Below are 14,232 nucleotides of genomic sequence, written 5' to 3' on the forward strand. Positions count from 1 at the left end.
GTGGCAACTATGCTCGCCCTTCGAGAAGCATAAAAATAATAGTAATAATTTACTATTAACGAAATACATAGCCAATATTTTGTTATATCACATTCCCCATTTTCCGAATTTAGCCGTGCATCTGTGCATAGAAAAACACTAACTGAATGCTTACACGTTTCTGAATGTTCATTTAAACGCCTGCAAATGATTTTTTGTTGTGGGTATTGACAGTAATTCTTAGCATTACCCATAGGAATTTACAGTTCATGTTTATTTGAGCATTACTTCCAGTGTAGCTTCAAGCAAAATACTGAAACACAAAGTGAAACACAATGCGTTTTTTTTCTAGGGAATGTCAGGGAAAATTTTAATTATACCATTCAGAACGATAAATGCTTATTAATTCAAATGACTTTTCTAAATCCTACTAACACATCTTATCCAATACCCTAAATTTTCCGTTGCAGTGGAAAAAATATACAAAAAAGAGTGTTCCTTTCAAAATCTAAACGTTTATAGTACCCCACGTATAACAGACTGCCTTCATTTATTGTGTTTGAAGCCAGTGTGAAGCATTTGCTCACATTTGCTCAGTCTGTGAGACTTCCTATTGGAAAGGAAAAACAATTGCAAATAAGGGACATGTGTACTTACATGAACCTTAGTTTTGCCTCAATATCTTTAAGTTTTGTACTCGTATATACAATTCCATTCTACGATTTTGGATGTATATGTAAATGTAATGTAATATGTAAAGGTGAATGATACCAAGTACATTTTTTCAGTTTTCCAGCTGGGACTTAATTAAATATATTTTCGCTTTGGGTACCACAGGCACTGTCATCAATTATTATAACAACTTAAATAAGAGTAGTTTTCACACTGGATAACCGGCTATCTTGACGCCCGCAGGAAATGTAACCCAGCTGGAAATCGGTAGGTAAAGTTTTTCATATATTTCTATTAAAACGAAGCCAATTCTTGCAGATCAACTTGACAGTTTTGTCAAGGAATGACCATGGCTTACATTTACAATTTCTGGGCCGAAAACGATCGTTATGTTTTAAAATATTCGCTAACAAAATCTTCAGTTTGAAAAATCGAGCAAAAATCCTAAGTTTTGCGAAGATTGTTTTGTTTATGAACAACTCGTGAAAACATTTATCATCTGGTTTAACAGATGTGTCCTTTCGGCACACCTGTGTGAAGTTTCCGGGTTCTACGTTATTCCTGAAAAAGTATATTAGCTGTTAAATAGGCATGGTCGGAAAAAAAGTCTGTCGAAAACGGCCGCTAGTGCTGTCGTTGAACTCGGATGTTAACATTTATAGACTATCCATTAACTCCGATGATTTAGAATACATTTGTATGTAAAAAGTATTACTGGCAGTGATTTGACGGAAACGTAATTATTTTCAAAAATGGCACTTTCATTTCAAGAGGCTTTGGGGCTATATTCCTTCACACCCGGGCTGAATTTTAACCTAGTTCACGCGTTCTTGTCATTTTTCCGCCATGCGAAACCATAAATATATTTTTTTTTGCAGTTACACCGAAGCAATATAGAGCATATTGCCATTTTGCCAGCTTTTAATGGTAGAGGTGCCTCCGGGCCACTACAGAAATAGAGAAAAGTGGAAACTTCACAGGTCGCTCAACACGACAAAAACGAAAATGTTGCAGGGTCGGTTTGAAAGAGCTTGTTCACGGACGGTAGTGGAAATGCATGCTACCGTCCACGCCCTCTAGCCTCGCGTTGAGTAGAACTCAACATTTACACATGCTAAAAGTACAAAAAGCAATTAAGAGACATCCGCAGATGTATTCAAACGGCGGTGAACATGGAACCTTCAATGATACACGTGCTGAGGCGTGTAATTCCATGAAGAGCGGCGTTTGGTCCCCAGATAAAATAATGGGTTTGCCCCAAACGAGAAAACAATGGGCAGAACTAAACAAACTTGAATATAGGAAGGGGATCTGAGGTTATGGAGCCTGCGTATCACAGGAACTGTCAAAAGACAAAATTAAAAAGCAGGCACCATATCCAAGGGGTGATTATACAATACCCAAGACTATGAAAGCGGGAATATTGGAACCACCCAGGCCGAAATGGTCATGTTTTGAAACTAAACAGTACCAATAACACGACATAAAATTCGTGCTGAACGATCTGAGAAGATCGAAATATAACAACCCTGATTGAATGTACGGGGAGACTTTTTACGGCCGCCACACGGCACAAAAACCTTGGGTTTTGCAAGTGCAAATGATTGCTTCTAGCCGTCAGTCTTTTGAATTTCGTCTGAAGAATTCAGTATCTTTAATGAATCTAAAACTGCAAGTTGTTGGTGTATAGAGGCAAACAATTGAAAAACAACTGTTTCAAATCTAAATAAGCAGAACTTTGCAAAATCTCACATGACTGTTAATCAGTTGTGAGTTAACATCGCAGCCACATGTAGCTTAAATCAAAATATAACAAGGTAGATCGGAACACTTCCTTACTTGTTTACGATCTTTCACACTCAGCTATCAAATAAAACCGCATGAAAATAAAAGTTCTACTATACGACACAATATTTTTGAAATTTTATCATGTAGGAATTGCCAGTCTGACACAAAATACTTATTTATAGTTCTGTGTTAAAGTTTTTTTATTATATTAACACTGGGGTTGGTCATTAATGAATGGGCCTCACTAATATTTGTATCATCGGTAACACATGTTTGAAGTTTAAAAAACAATACTTAATCAAAGCCTTGAGATGTCTGGTGGTTGCGGGTTTTGCTAGAGTAAAGTTTCATTTTAAATGCCAATCTATAAATATACATGTATAAGAAACAAATACTAATATGCCTCAATCTAAGGGGACAGATCTTATATAACCTAAATGATATAATCTAAATGACCAGTGTGAATGGATAGAGGATGAATAAGAACTGCTTGATCATTGATAATTCATCCGCATTGTTCATGAATGGGACTACTTTGTGTAGCACATGAACAAATTCCTTTGGATGTGATTTGGGATCAAATAAGGTGCTACATGATTGTCAGAAATACACTTAACTTTGGTAGCGGGATAAACCCGCAAACAAAAATCAGTCCATGCATGTAGAATCAGAGCCCGGACAAGACTCTATGGGCGGACGGACGGACGAACGAAAGTAACAAAGCAACTTTTAAACCCTAAACCAAAAGGACAATGATAATGAAATCAACAAGAATTACTCGACATGGCAATAAGGACCTAAGTATATACACACATACAAACTGTTTACTGACTGCACGTATACACATTTTACACAAATGAAAGACGAAAGAAATCGCAAAACACAGACAAACTAAACAGATACAAAATATACATAAAGAAGAGACACTGTGGGGCATATAACATGTCTACAAGACAGTTTTTTTACTTTTATACAGCTGTGTTCTCGATAGCCGACAGCTGACTTCAATGACTGCCTATTTCAAATACAGTGGCCGTTTTCGACAGTCCTTTTTTCTCGACCATGCCTATTTAACAGCTAATATACTTTTTCAGGAATAACGTAGAACCCGGAAACTTCACACAGGTGTTCCGAAAGGACACACCTGTTAAACCAGATGATAAATGTTTTCACAGGTTGTTCATAAACAAAACAATCTGCGCAAAACTTCGGATTTTTGCTCGATTTTTCAAACTGAAGATTTTGTTAGCGAAAATCTCAAAGCATAACGATTGTTTTCGGCCCAGAAACTGTAAATGTAAGCCATGGTCATTCCTTGACAAAACTGTCAAGTTGATTTGCAAGAAATGGCTTCGTTTTAATATTAGACATTTGCGAATTAATCCGATACCGAATCCGAGATTGTAATCCGATATTCATATTGTATTTTAAGGGATAATCTCAAAACATTTATATGCTATAATTTACATCAGTCAGAATTATTAGCGAAATATTGGTCAATTAATTCATTGTTTTAACTTGAATCTATTGTTTTTTAGTAGTCAGGCCTAACAAAAAAAAGTTTCTTTCCGGTAACATGCTAAAAATACAGGGCAGGTAGGTCGGTAATTTTTTGTGTTTTTGATATTTTTTATTGAGTTGGATCTTTCGGAAATTATTTTTGTCTCAAAAAATGAATAAAAATAAGGGAGTTGTGCCTTTAGAGCATCAGTAAGTTGAATTCTAACATCACTGGCCATGTTCAAAGCATGATAAAAAGGCCATAAAACATTTAGGGTCGGACAAAATATTTAGGGTAGGTCGGGGAACCGGAAACACACATTTTTTCTAGGCCTCATAATGTTTGGTCATTACTGTTTTATACAACAATGAAATTTAGTTAACACTATTCAGTTAAGTGTTAAGAAGAAGCCACACGTCTCAGACGCTATGGCCTATTATCTGTGGAAACACAAATTTAAGGGCGGACAGTAGACATCTTTCTTCCTATTTCTGGCATCACTTCGTACGTTATCAAGTAAGTTCATTGTAAAGCTTGAACTAGAGGCTGCATATTATCCTAATACCTTAGTAGTTCTGTGGGGAAAATTAGAGATGTTTCTTTTGTGACTGTTACGGATTTTTACGTCATTATATAGTTCAAATTTAATTTTCTCAAACGGTTCAGTGAAGAAATTTGAAAAACAAGAAAACGTGTTATAGTTATATTCTTATTTCTTTCACAGATAATCCTGAACATATTAAGTTCACCTATCATGCCGTACTGGTGGTGTATCTGTGATCATGAGATGTCCATCGTACATCCGTCATCAGCCCCGTACTTATTATTATGAGCACCTTCTCCTTAACCACAGAGTCAGTTTTGTCCAGACATAACAGAAAAAAATCTTGTACATGTTGTAGGTGCTCCTTCGATACATGAAAATATGGGGTCATCCATGCAGAGTTCCGGCTGCGATAGCAACCGAAATTAAGAATTATTCTCCTTACTTACTCCTTTTTCAACACTATTTCACAGTAATTTTACCTTCAGCCAAATTTCATTAAGTCCTGACCGCAAGTTACTTATATAGAATAGTCGAATCTCAGATTTTCTTATTATATATGGCTGTTGTGCATAAATTTATTGGGTGGCCGTCAGATCATTCGTTATGTTAAACATGGTCGTGAGGGGCAAGGAAGGTTTCCAAATAAACTATAACTATAACGGATATTTTGAGAATCGCCTTTTACAAGACTGCTATGCTGATTTAAATATAATTCCACGGAAATGTTTCTTTGGTGAGAAAGAATGTGACTGCCAGGGAGTGGAGCAGGGTTTCCTCATACAGCAACAGAGTAAAATTTTCAGACCTTCTTTGTCAAAAGCCAAGAGCGGTTACAGGGGGGCGGGGGACGCTAAAATCGCTGGAGCATAGGTAATTCGACTATTGTTTCGGGTGAAAAAAGTGCAAAATATGCATTTTTTTTTCTCTCTCGCTACGCCTGCATACGTAATTTATCTCTTGTTCTGGGTGAAAAATAATATATATGCATTTTTTTCTCGCATGCTACGATCGCATATGTAATTATCTTTTGTTCTGGGTGAAAGATATAAAATATAAAATATAAAAAAAAAAAAATTCTCTCTCGCTACGTGCACATATGTAATTTATCTTTTGTGCTGTGTGAAAAAAATAAAATATGCATTTTTTTCTCGCTTGCTACACCCGCACAATAAAAATCTGACCAAGTTTCCATGCGCTCCTATAACGCTCTTTACTATTTCTACGTTAATTGCCCTTGGTAACCCCTCCCTTCAGAAATCGGGCTAAGAAATTCCATTCCGAGATACTTACCAAGAATAAGTCTGACAAGTCATAAAACATGGACTGTAATTGTTATTTGGGTTGATTTTGTCACAAAACCTGTCTTTTTTTAGTACCAGATAAAGTACCTCAGATCGCCCAAAATGCACCAGATGGATCCATTGTTTTCAAAATTTTCCGGGGGATCATGCCCCCCAAACCCCCCTAGTCGCCCTACTCAAAATATTTTGCGCCCCAAACATCAAATTCTGTACCGTTCCTGTAAGCAGAACGCATAAATCTTCTAATCTGAATCTACTGTGCAATTTTCAAAGTTATTTGTCAGAAATATGTCTCTTCCAAATTGTTTACCTGTTTGGGCTGTGGATAATGTGGAGTTGTGGCTATTTTCATGAGTATATATTTTTATAAAAGTACGTAAGTTCGAAAGAATTCAATCGGCATTTTATTATTTAATATATAACTGAAAACACTAAACAGATCGCACCCAGTTTTCGTCAGAATATTGCTAACTATATTGGACGATATCTATTCTTTCCTATCAATTACTTCAAAAATGCATATTTTGGTATCAAGAAGTAGAACCTGAATGAATACATCACGTTAATCTAAACCTACAGGGACAGCAAAATTATTAATGAGATTTATGTCATCTTTATTTTATTTAAGTCAATTTTCTTCATTGCTCTGGAATCTGTCTATTTTTATGGTAGATAGGTCTAACCAAAATCAGCAACATGTTTGTTATCATAGCAATTAAAGTGTATTTACCATGTATTATGAAATTAATATTGTAACAGCTTGAGTTCCATATGCAATGAACAACACTAAGAATATATAACATGTATAGATATCATATTTGTGAGCTACGGAACGATTAACTTAAAGAAACTAAAACGGATAAGGTTCGACGTATTTCGAAGACTACTTAGAAACATGGTGGACAAAATTCTGAAAAACATGGTTGCGATCTGTTTAATGTTTTCAGTATGATCTGCAGACAGTAAAAGTTTGCATTTATTCGGACGACAACTTGGTAAGTATGGTAGTCAGTTTAGCACAAGGAATAGGTAAAACCGAATGATGCTAACCGATGCATGTGCTTAAAGGAGATAATTCAAAAAGTAGGCAAGGGAGAGTTATGGTTATTTGACACTTCCCTTCTTGTCAATGGCCTCTATCATTTGGTGAAGTGTCAATGAAATACCATTATAACTTTTCAAGTAATGCTCCGGACAAGCCTTGTTTTGTAAAATAAAGGGAGATAATTAAAAAAATAGGTTATGGTTCTTTGACACTCCACTTCCCGTCAATAGCCTCTATCATTTCGTAAAGATTCAATGAAATGCCATTAATACATTTCAAGTGAGGCTCTGGACAAACCTTATTTTGTATAATAAAGGGAGATAATTCAAAAACTGGGAAAGGTAGAGTTATGATTCTTTGACATTGCACTTTGTCTCAATGGCCTCTATGATTATGCAGGGTCATTTCTGAAAGACCCTGACTTATGTGAAGTTTCAATCAAATGCCATTGATACTTTTCAAGTTATACACCGGACATAAGTGTGACGGACAGACGGAAGGACGGACAAAGCGACAACTATATGCTCGCCCTTCGGGGAGCATAAAAATATGTAGTCAATCGATAAAAACAGCTCAACGTTAAAATGTTAGCCAACAACCATTTTTATCATTTGAACCACTAAAAGTTTTGAGAAAGTCCCTAAAGTATACCCGAAGTCAGATTCGGATTCGGCATCGGATTAATTCGCAAATGTCTAATAGAAATAAATGAAAAGCTTTACCTACCGATTTCCAGCTGGGTTACATTTCCAGCGGGCGTCAAGATAGCCGGTTATCCAGTGTGGTTTTGGGTGCACAAATAAAATTCATATTGAAAGCAAATTTTCCTTAGTTTTCAGCTTCCGCCTCGCCGTTATGCGCCTTGTATTAACTAGTAAACAGGAACGAAAATCATATCACAAGTTAAGAATGGTTTTGACTTACCAGTAGCTGTATCCGATAATATATCGAAAGTGTATGTCTTCTTGCACTAAATTTGAAGATTTTCGGGCAAATTTCTGTATAACCCAACAAAAACTGTCATTGAACTAATAATTCACAAATACAGTATATTGCCAGGTATGTAAACAAATCATCCGTTTTTCATTCAGAGCACATGCAGCAGTCAATTTCAACTACGCTTTCCGTGAAATATCCTCATCCCGCCATACCCTTGTAAATTTTAACATCTAGAAAGATTCCTTGTGCACGCTTAAATAAAAAGGACAGACGCACGTTACCCTTGCCATGAATTAAAATAAATCCAGTTTTTGTTTCCAAAATGTCAAAAAATTTCTTTGCCCCGCCGCTATTCGCAAGAACATTACTATTTATTCCGTGCATAAGTTAACACAATTAAAAGCATCAAGAGAATCCCGAGCTAACGAAAGTCCTATATTACGAAGGCGAGAAACACGAGAAAAACGCAATCGTGCATTATGAGAAAAACGTGCGAAAAATGGTCATGATGATTTACAGCGTAGTTCACAATCATATAGCAACTGTTACTAAATGCGGTAAAGTAAATAAAACCGAATTATTTTATGAATATTATACGCCAATGGTTTATACGTAATTTTGCATTGGTTATGTCATAAAAACCATGTTTTTAGTAACGCGCTTCGGACAGTCCAGTATTTTACATATTGGATCGTTTGAGGCTTATATCCTATACATCAAGCACTGAGAATAGTCGAGCACACTGTCTACTGACAGCTATTGTTCTCCTTTATGCGAAGTTACATACATTGCAAGATATAAGTACGAAACATCAACAGATATATTTGAAAGGGGTGAGTGGTTTTACTCTATACCCGCGTGTTTAGGCATTTAGGCGTGTGAGAAGAATTCAAGTCAATGCCCTTGTATTTAACTGTTAATCGAGAGGAAGTCGACAACGATAAATGAGAAAGACAGATAATTATATAAAGCCTTTTATTAAATTGCGCGAGTTCGTATGAACACAGTCTTTTATGATGATCTGATTTTAATGCTATTGGATTATCAATCAACAGCTTAGTTATTCCGCGACAGGTGATCGACACGAAATTTCGATCAACTGTCTTTCGGTATGTAGTCGGGTCGATCTTCTGTCGTGTCGCTCAGGTGTCGTGTCGATATTCAGTCGTGTCGATGAAGTGTCGTGTCGATGTTTTGTCGGTCGATGTTTTGTCGCGCTCTCTTCGTAAAATTACTGTTTCTCCTTGCGTTTAGCAATTAACATTATTTGATGATGACGATGTCACATCAGTACCCGTCAACGTTTACTTTCAAACCGGAATCCAACATAACTGTCAAAATAACAACAAAATACGTATCTGTCTATTTGAAATTATTCATATCACAAAAAAGACCAAAGACTAACTCTATTAAGCCGAGATAACAACATCAGGGTCAATGTGAAAAAAGTCGGGGCCAGTACGAGAAATCAGGATCAATACGGGATTCAAACATTTTTATTGGTTAAACAAAGTATGGCTATACCGGTTTGAAAAGTAAAATTATACTTAAAGGCTCCGAAAACGCCCAAAAATATAACTCTAAATAGCACCATTTGTTCTTAACACCTCATTTTTGCAGGAGTATATTGTTTTGCTCATTGTCGGTCAAAGGCAATTTGGTTTCCAATCAAAATAATTGGTCTTCCAAAGCTGAATTATCATAGAGTGATTGCTAGTAGTATACATATACTTTCCTTATAATTTTAGTGTCAGAAAGTAAAGGTCAAGGTCACAGTGGCCTATTTGAACGTTTGACTTGTAACGACACTTTTTTCCGCTAAATTTCCCCAACAAATGTAAACATTAGCAGATTGTGTGTTTTCTGCTAAATGATACGCCAAACTGATTAGTTGTGGTAAAAGAACCGGTACAAACATACATCCTGTCTGTTTATTAAAACGTAAATGTTTCATCCGTTTATCATTTATTCTTAACTGTAATGCAATTTCGCGACTCGAATGGGTTTAACATTGACAGTTATCCTGCACAAGTTCAGGACAATTTAGATGCATTGTTAACTGAAATCACGGAGTACTACTGACATTTGTAATTAAGGAGACGCATATTGCTACATTCACAGTTCATACTAAAATGAGGAAGGGGTGCATATTGAAGAATTTGATGGTGGAAAGACAAAAAACATATTCCTAAACTGATATAATACTGATGGACACCTGTAATATTCAGTACTTTGTGGATAAGGATGTAGTACAATGAATGTAATAGGAAAACAGAAGTCTTTGTGAAAGTACATTCAACACAAAATATCAAGCTTTTGAATAAGGAAAAACAGGGTTTTTTCAATACCAGTGTTACAAATGATGTTGAAGGGATGATATTTTCTTTCTAACGCACCAGATTTGCTTAAACACTTAACAATTTAACGCCACGTCATTTCAGCTCGAGATGGACGCCATCTTTCTTAGTGATACAAATGTAAACAAAAAAAAAAACAGAGTGGGATTAGCATTGCAAGGGCATAACATGACATTCTGCACAATAAATACCTTAGAACAGATATGTAAGATGCTACACAAGTCTGGTGGTTTAAATGCATAACGTCGATCACTTGAAGTTGATCTTGAAAAGGTGGTAAATTTTAGTTTATTTACATGGATTTTAATTTTCCCACGACTTCTCGGCGACTCACTGCAAAAAGTATTACTGCGCCGGACGAACGGTAACTCTAATAAAAAACGGGAGAGAACTTAGGTGTCAGCACGTGTATGATTTTTTAAAAAAAACATGTCGATTATTATAATTTCTTATCACATAACGTATCTTATGGTAAATGCCAGCCTGTGTGAAAACGGTCTGCCTTGCAGGTTGATAGACAATTCCTCTGCCTGTGCTAAATTATTTCCATAAAAGTGACTGTCTTCTCAGTAGATCTATGTGGTTACAGCGAAAGTAACAAAAAACCTGTGCTTTTTAAGGAGTTAACATTTTATTCATTAGCTCAGGTACATTGATATAGATGTAGGGTCCATTATAGATCCTAAACAAACATTGAAAACATTACTCTGTGCTTTCAATGTTTGTTATATTTTTCAAGGTCAAGGCCATGATTTATACAGTAGGGTTACAGGTAGATGGTTACAGGCGCAAAGAAAATGTAAGAAGCGCAAAGGATAATAATTTGGTAAAGTGAGCGGAACCGCAGTAATCAAAATTAAAAGGAGGGCTCACCTGAATTTCTGCACTTATTGAACACGATCTCCGTGTAGGTTTCATCAAGTCGTCAGCGAGTAGCCCTATCAAAGCTTCGATCGACACTCTGTCTAACCGGTATCTAGACATCACCTCAAAATCTCTTAACTGATCCAATCCTATCCTTTCACGGAACAGTCTATCATTTCTCCTTCCTTGGCAATTGTACAAATGCAACAATGCGGCCATATTGAATACAATAGACTGACGTCGCTAAGACGTCTACGACGGCACGTATGTTGTCGTAAGTCTGCGACATTTTCTACGACGTCGTAGACCACGACAAACGTTGATAAAACGGTACCGAACTGTCTGCGACACCTCTAAGACAAAAACATGCCTGCGACATGTCGTAGAACGTTGATATGTATTATGTCCTGAAAGTATTAAAATGATTTACTGTGGTTATCAAAATCTTAACAAAAGTAATCTACAAATTTAGGCTATCAGATGAAATACACATGAATATTGTCAGTAAAAATTCCTAAAACATTCTGATAAACTATAAAGCTGGATTATGTACCTTTGAGTTCATTTTTCTCCATTTCTTTCAGCATCTGTACAAATGCCCAACTGGCTTCAGACAATGGCCAACTATCCTTCAAGACCTGAGCTTCTATAATATACTTGTGAGGCTGCAAGAGGAATATATGAAAACTGATCATGAATCTTGTTTGTATATACAAATGTATTATGAAATTAATTTTTACTCTTTCACTTGTCTTTGTCACAAATGTTTATCCGTTTCACTTCACCCTTAACAAAAATTAAACGTGACAAAGATGCAAGTAAATACAGAAAATACGGAGTAATGCCTTTTTTGTTTCTTTTTTTTCCAGAAAGTTGAATTTATGCTGCAAGTAAATTTACTATATACTAGGATTTCTCATCAGCAGTAACTGGTTCAGAAATAGCTGATAACCTAAAATAGAACAGAAATACAGTGATTTCTTATTGGGCAGTACTAGCTTGTTCTGAAGAAGCTGATAATTACCTCAAATACAAAGAGATAATGGGATTTCTAATTGGTACTAACTTGTTCTGAAGAAGTTGATGAATACTTCAAACAGAACAAAGGTACAGGGATTTCCCAGGAGTACTAACTTGTTCTGATTTTTTGTTGTTGTTGGGTTTAACGGCGCACCGACACAATTATAGGTCATATGGCGACTTTCCAGCTTTTGATGGTGGAGGAAGACCCCAGGTGCCCCTCCTAGCATTAATTCATCACGAGCGGGCACCTAGGTAGAACCACCGACCTTCCGTAAGCCAACTGGATGGCTTCCTCACATGAAGAATTCGACGCCCCGAGTGAGGCTCGAACCCACATCGATGAGGGGCAAGTGATTTGAAGTCATCGACCTTAACCACTCGGCCACGGAGGCCCCTAACTTGTTCTGAAGAAGTTGATAATTACCTCAGATAGAACAGCGATAAAGGGATTTCTAATCTGTACTAATTTGTTCTGAAGTAGCTGCTAAACAGCTCAAACAGAACAGTGATACGAGTTTCCAATCAGTACTAACTTGGTAAGAAGTTGCTGATAATTACCTCAAATAGAACAGAGGTGAAGAACAAATGGGATCATCAAATGTCATATTTCTTGTAAAAGCTACATGCAGCAAATACAACTTCAATGAATACAGTATTGACTTATAGTCACAGAATGGATGCAAACATGAATTACAAAACTAGAGCTGTTTGTGAAACATGTTTGCCCCCCACCCCTCCCAAATGAAGGCCTAGTGGAGGTATCAGTAACTTGATGTTTATTTTCAATTTAAAGTTAGCTTTGACCTTGATCTCAGACCTAATGAAGCAATATGGAAATCTATTAACCACAGACAATCATAGTATGAAACTTGATGGGAGAGGTGCAATCATTCTCGTATTTATCTGAAGCTATTTATAGTTTAAAGGTTACTGTGACCATGACCACTGACCTAGTGACTCGACAACAATAGAGGTTTATCTACTAACAACAGAGAATAGGGACATAAAATCAGCCAATGAAAATCACAATATTCATAAATTACCCTGAGGTCTCTCTCTTCCAAGTCCCCATCACTCAGTCCGCCATCTGAATGGTGATCAACCTGACTGCTTCTCTGAAATTACAAGTTAAACTGTGTCAAATAAAACAATAAAATCACAACCAGTCCATGTTATTTCTCAACTTCCTTTATAATAAAGTTAAAAACATGACTGAGAATTTTGAAGCATTTCTATAGAGAAAATCTCAAGTAAAGGTCTGAATAAGAGTTAGAAAAATTATTATATGACTCGTATAATTCTGTAGTCTGCGCTACTGACCAATCTATAGTTCAATAGTAAATTCTGCAGGGGTCAGAAAACTGTATTTCTAATACCTTATTTACATTTACTTAAAATGGCTTTCTGGTCAACAGTCAATAGTTCTTCAGATCTTGAGCAATAGTTCTGACTTTTGACCAGCAACCATACAGAAAGTGTATACAGGTATATGAATTACTGGACTTTAAAGAACAACTTAATATTTTAAGGTATTTTAGGTCAAAACCAGGTTTTGAACTTATTTGAGGCCAAAATCTGTTTCATATTTTTTTTTAATTTAATACTAGCAGAAATGTTGGTAAGTAACAAAAATAAGTGGCAAAATTTGGAGAATTATAAATGCACAAAAATGCAATGCCATCTGGGAACTGCAACTCCCCCCCCCCCCCCCCCCAAAAAAAAAAACCCACCTAATTTTGAAAATAATCAAATATTTTAATCCTTTATAGATACAGTTCTTAGCTAATTCTAGCCTTTTTGAATGATGTTATTTAAATATAATTCAATCCATGTTCATCTTATGAATAGCTCCTTCTTAATCTTCTTTTTGAAATCATTTTCCAGTTGTGACAACTACACAGATATGAAAGTCAACAGACAGTTCCACAGCCAGCACTCCTATTAACATATATTTCACCTAAAATATTATTTAGTGCAATAGGGAAAATAAACTTGTTTGGGTAAAGTAACCGAGCACATTTTGTACATAGAAAATGTTACTGCTCCGAGTTATCAAAGAAGAAAGCTAGTATGCATGGATTGTTGCTTCTACAAAATCAAAACACAGTTTCACCACATTTTTCATCTTTTAAAACTACTAAATGTTAGTGCTACCATTCTTCAAATGACATGCCACTTGTTACAAGACAAAATATTATGACACCGCTGAGACAAGT

The 14,232-nt window shown here is 36.0% G+C and overlaps 1 protein-coding gene across 1 annotated transcript in view; it reads right to left on the minus strand.

The window, feature by feature from the left end:
* The window catches only part of LOC128556562 (androglobin-like), a 62,321-nt gene that overhangs the window by 21,409 nt on the left and 26,680 nt on the right, over positions 1-14,232 (minus strand). Inside the window, exons 16-18 of the mRNA XM_053542069.1 lie at positions 13,060-13,131; positions 11,547-11,658; positions 11,003-11,178 (exon numbers count right to left, since the gene is read on the minus strand). Of these exons, the coding sequence (XP_053398044.1) occupies positions 11,003-11,178; positions 11,547-11,658; positions 13,060-13,131 (360 nt within the window). The remainder of the gene's footprint in view (positions 1-11,002; positions 11,179-11,546; positions 11,659-13,059; positions 13,132-14,232) is intronic.

Source organism: Mercenaria mercenaria, chromosome 4 (assembly GCF_021730395.1).
Source record: "Mercenaria mercenaria strain notata chromosome 4, MADL_Memer_1, whole genome shotgun sequence".
NCBI lineage: Eukaryota > Metazoa > Mollusca > Bivalvia > Venerida > Veneridae > Mercenaria > Mercenaria mercenaria.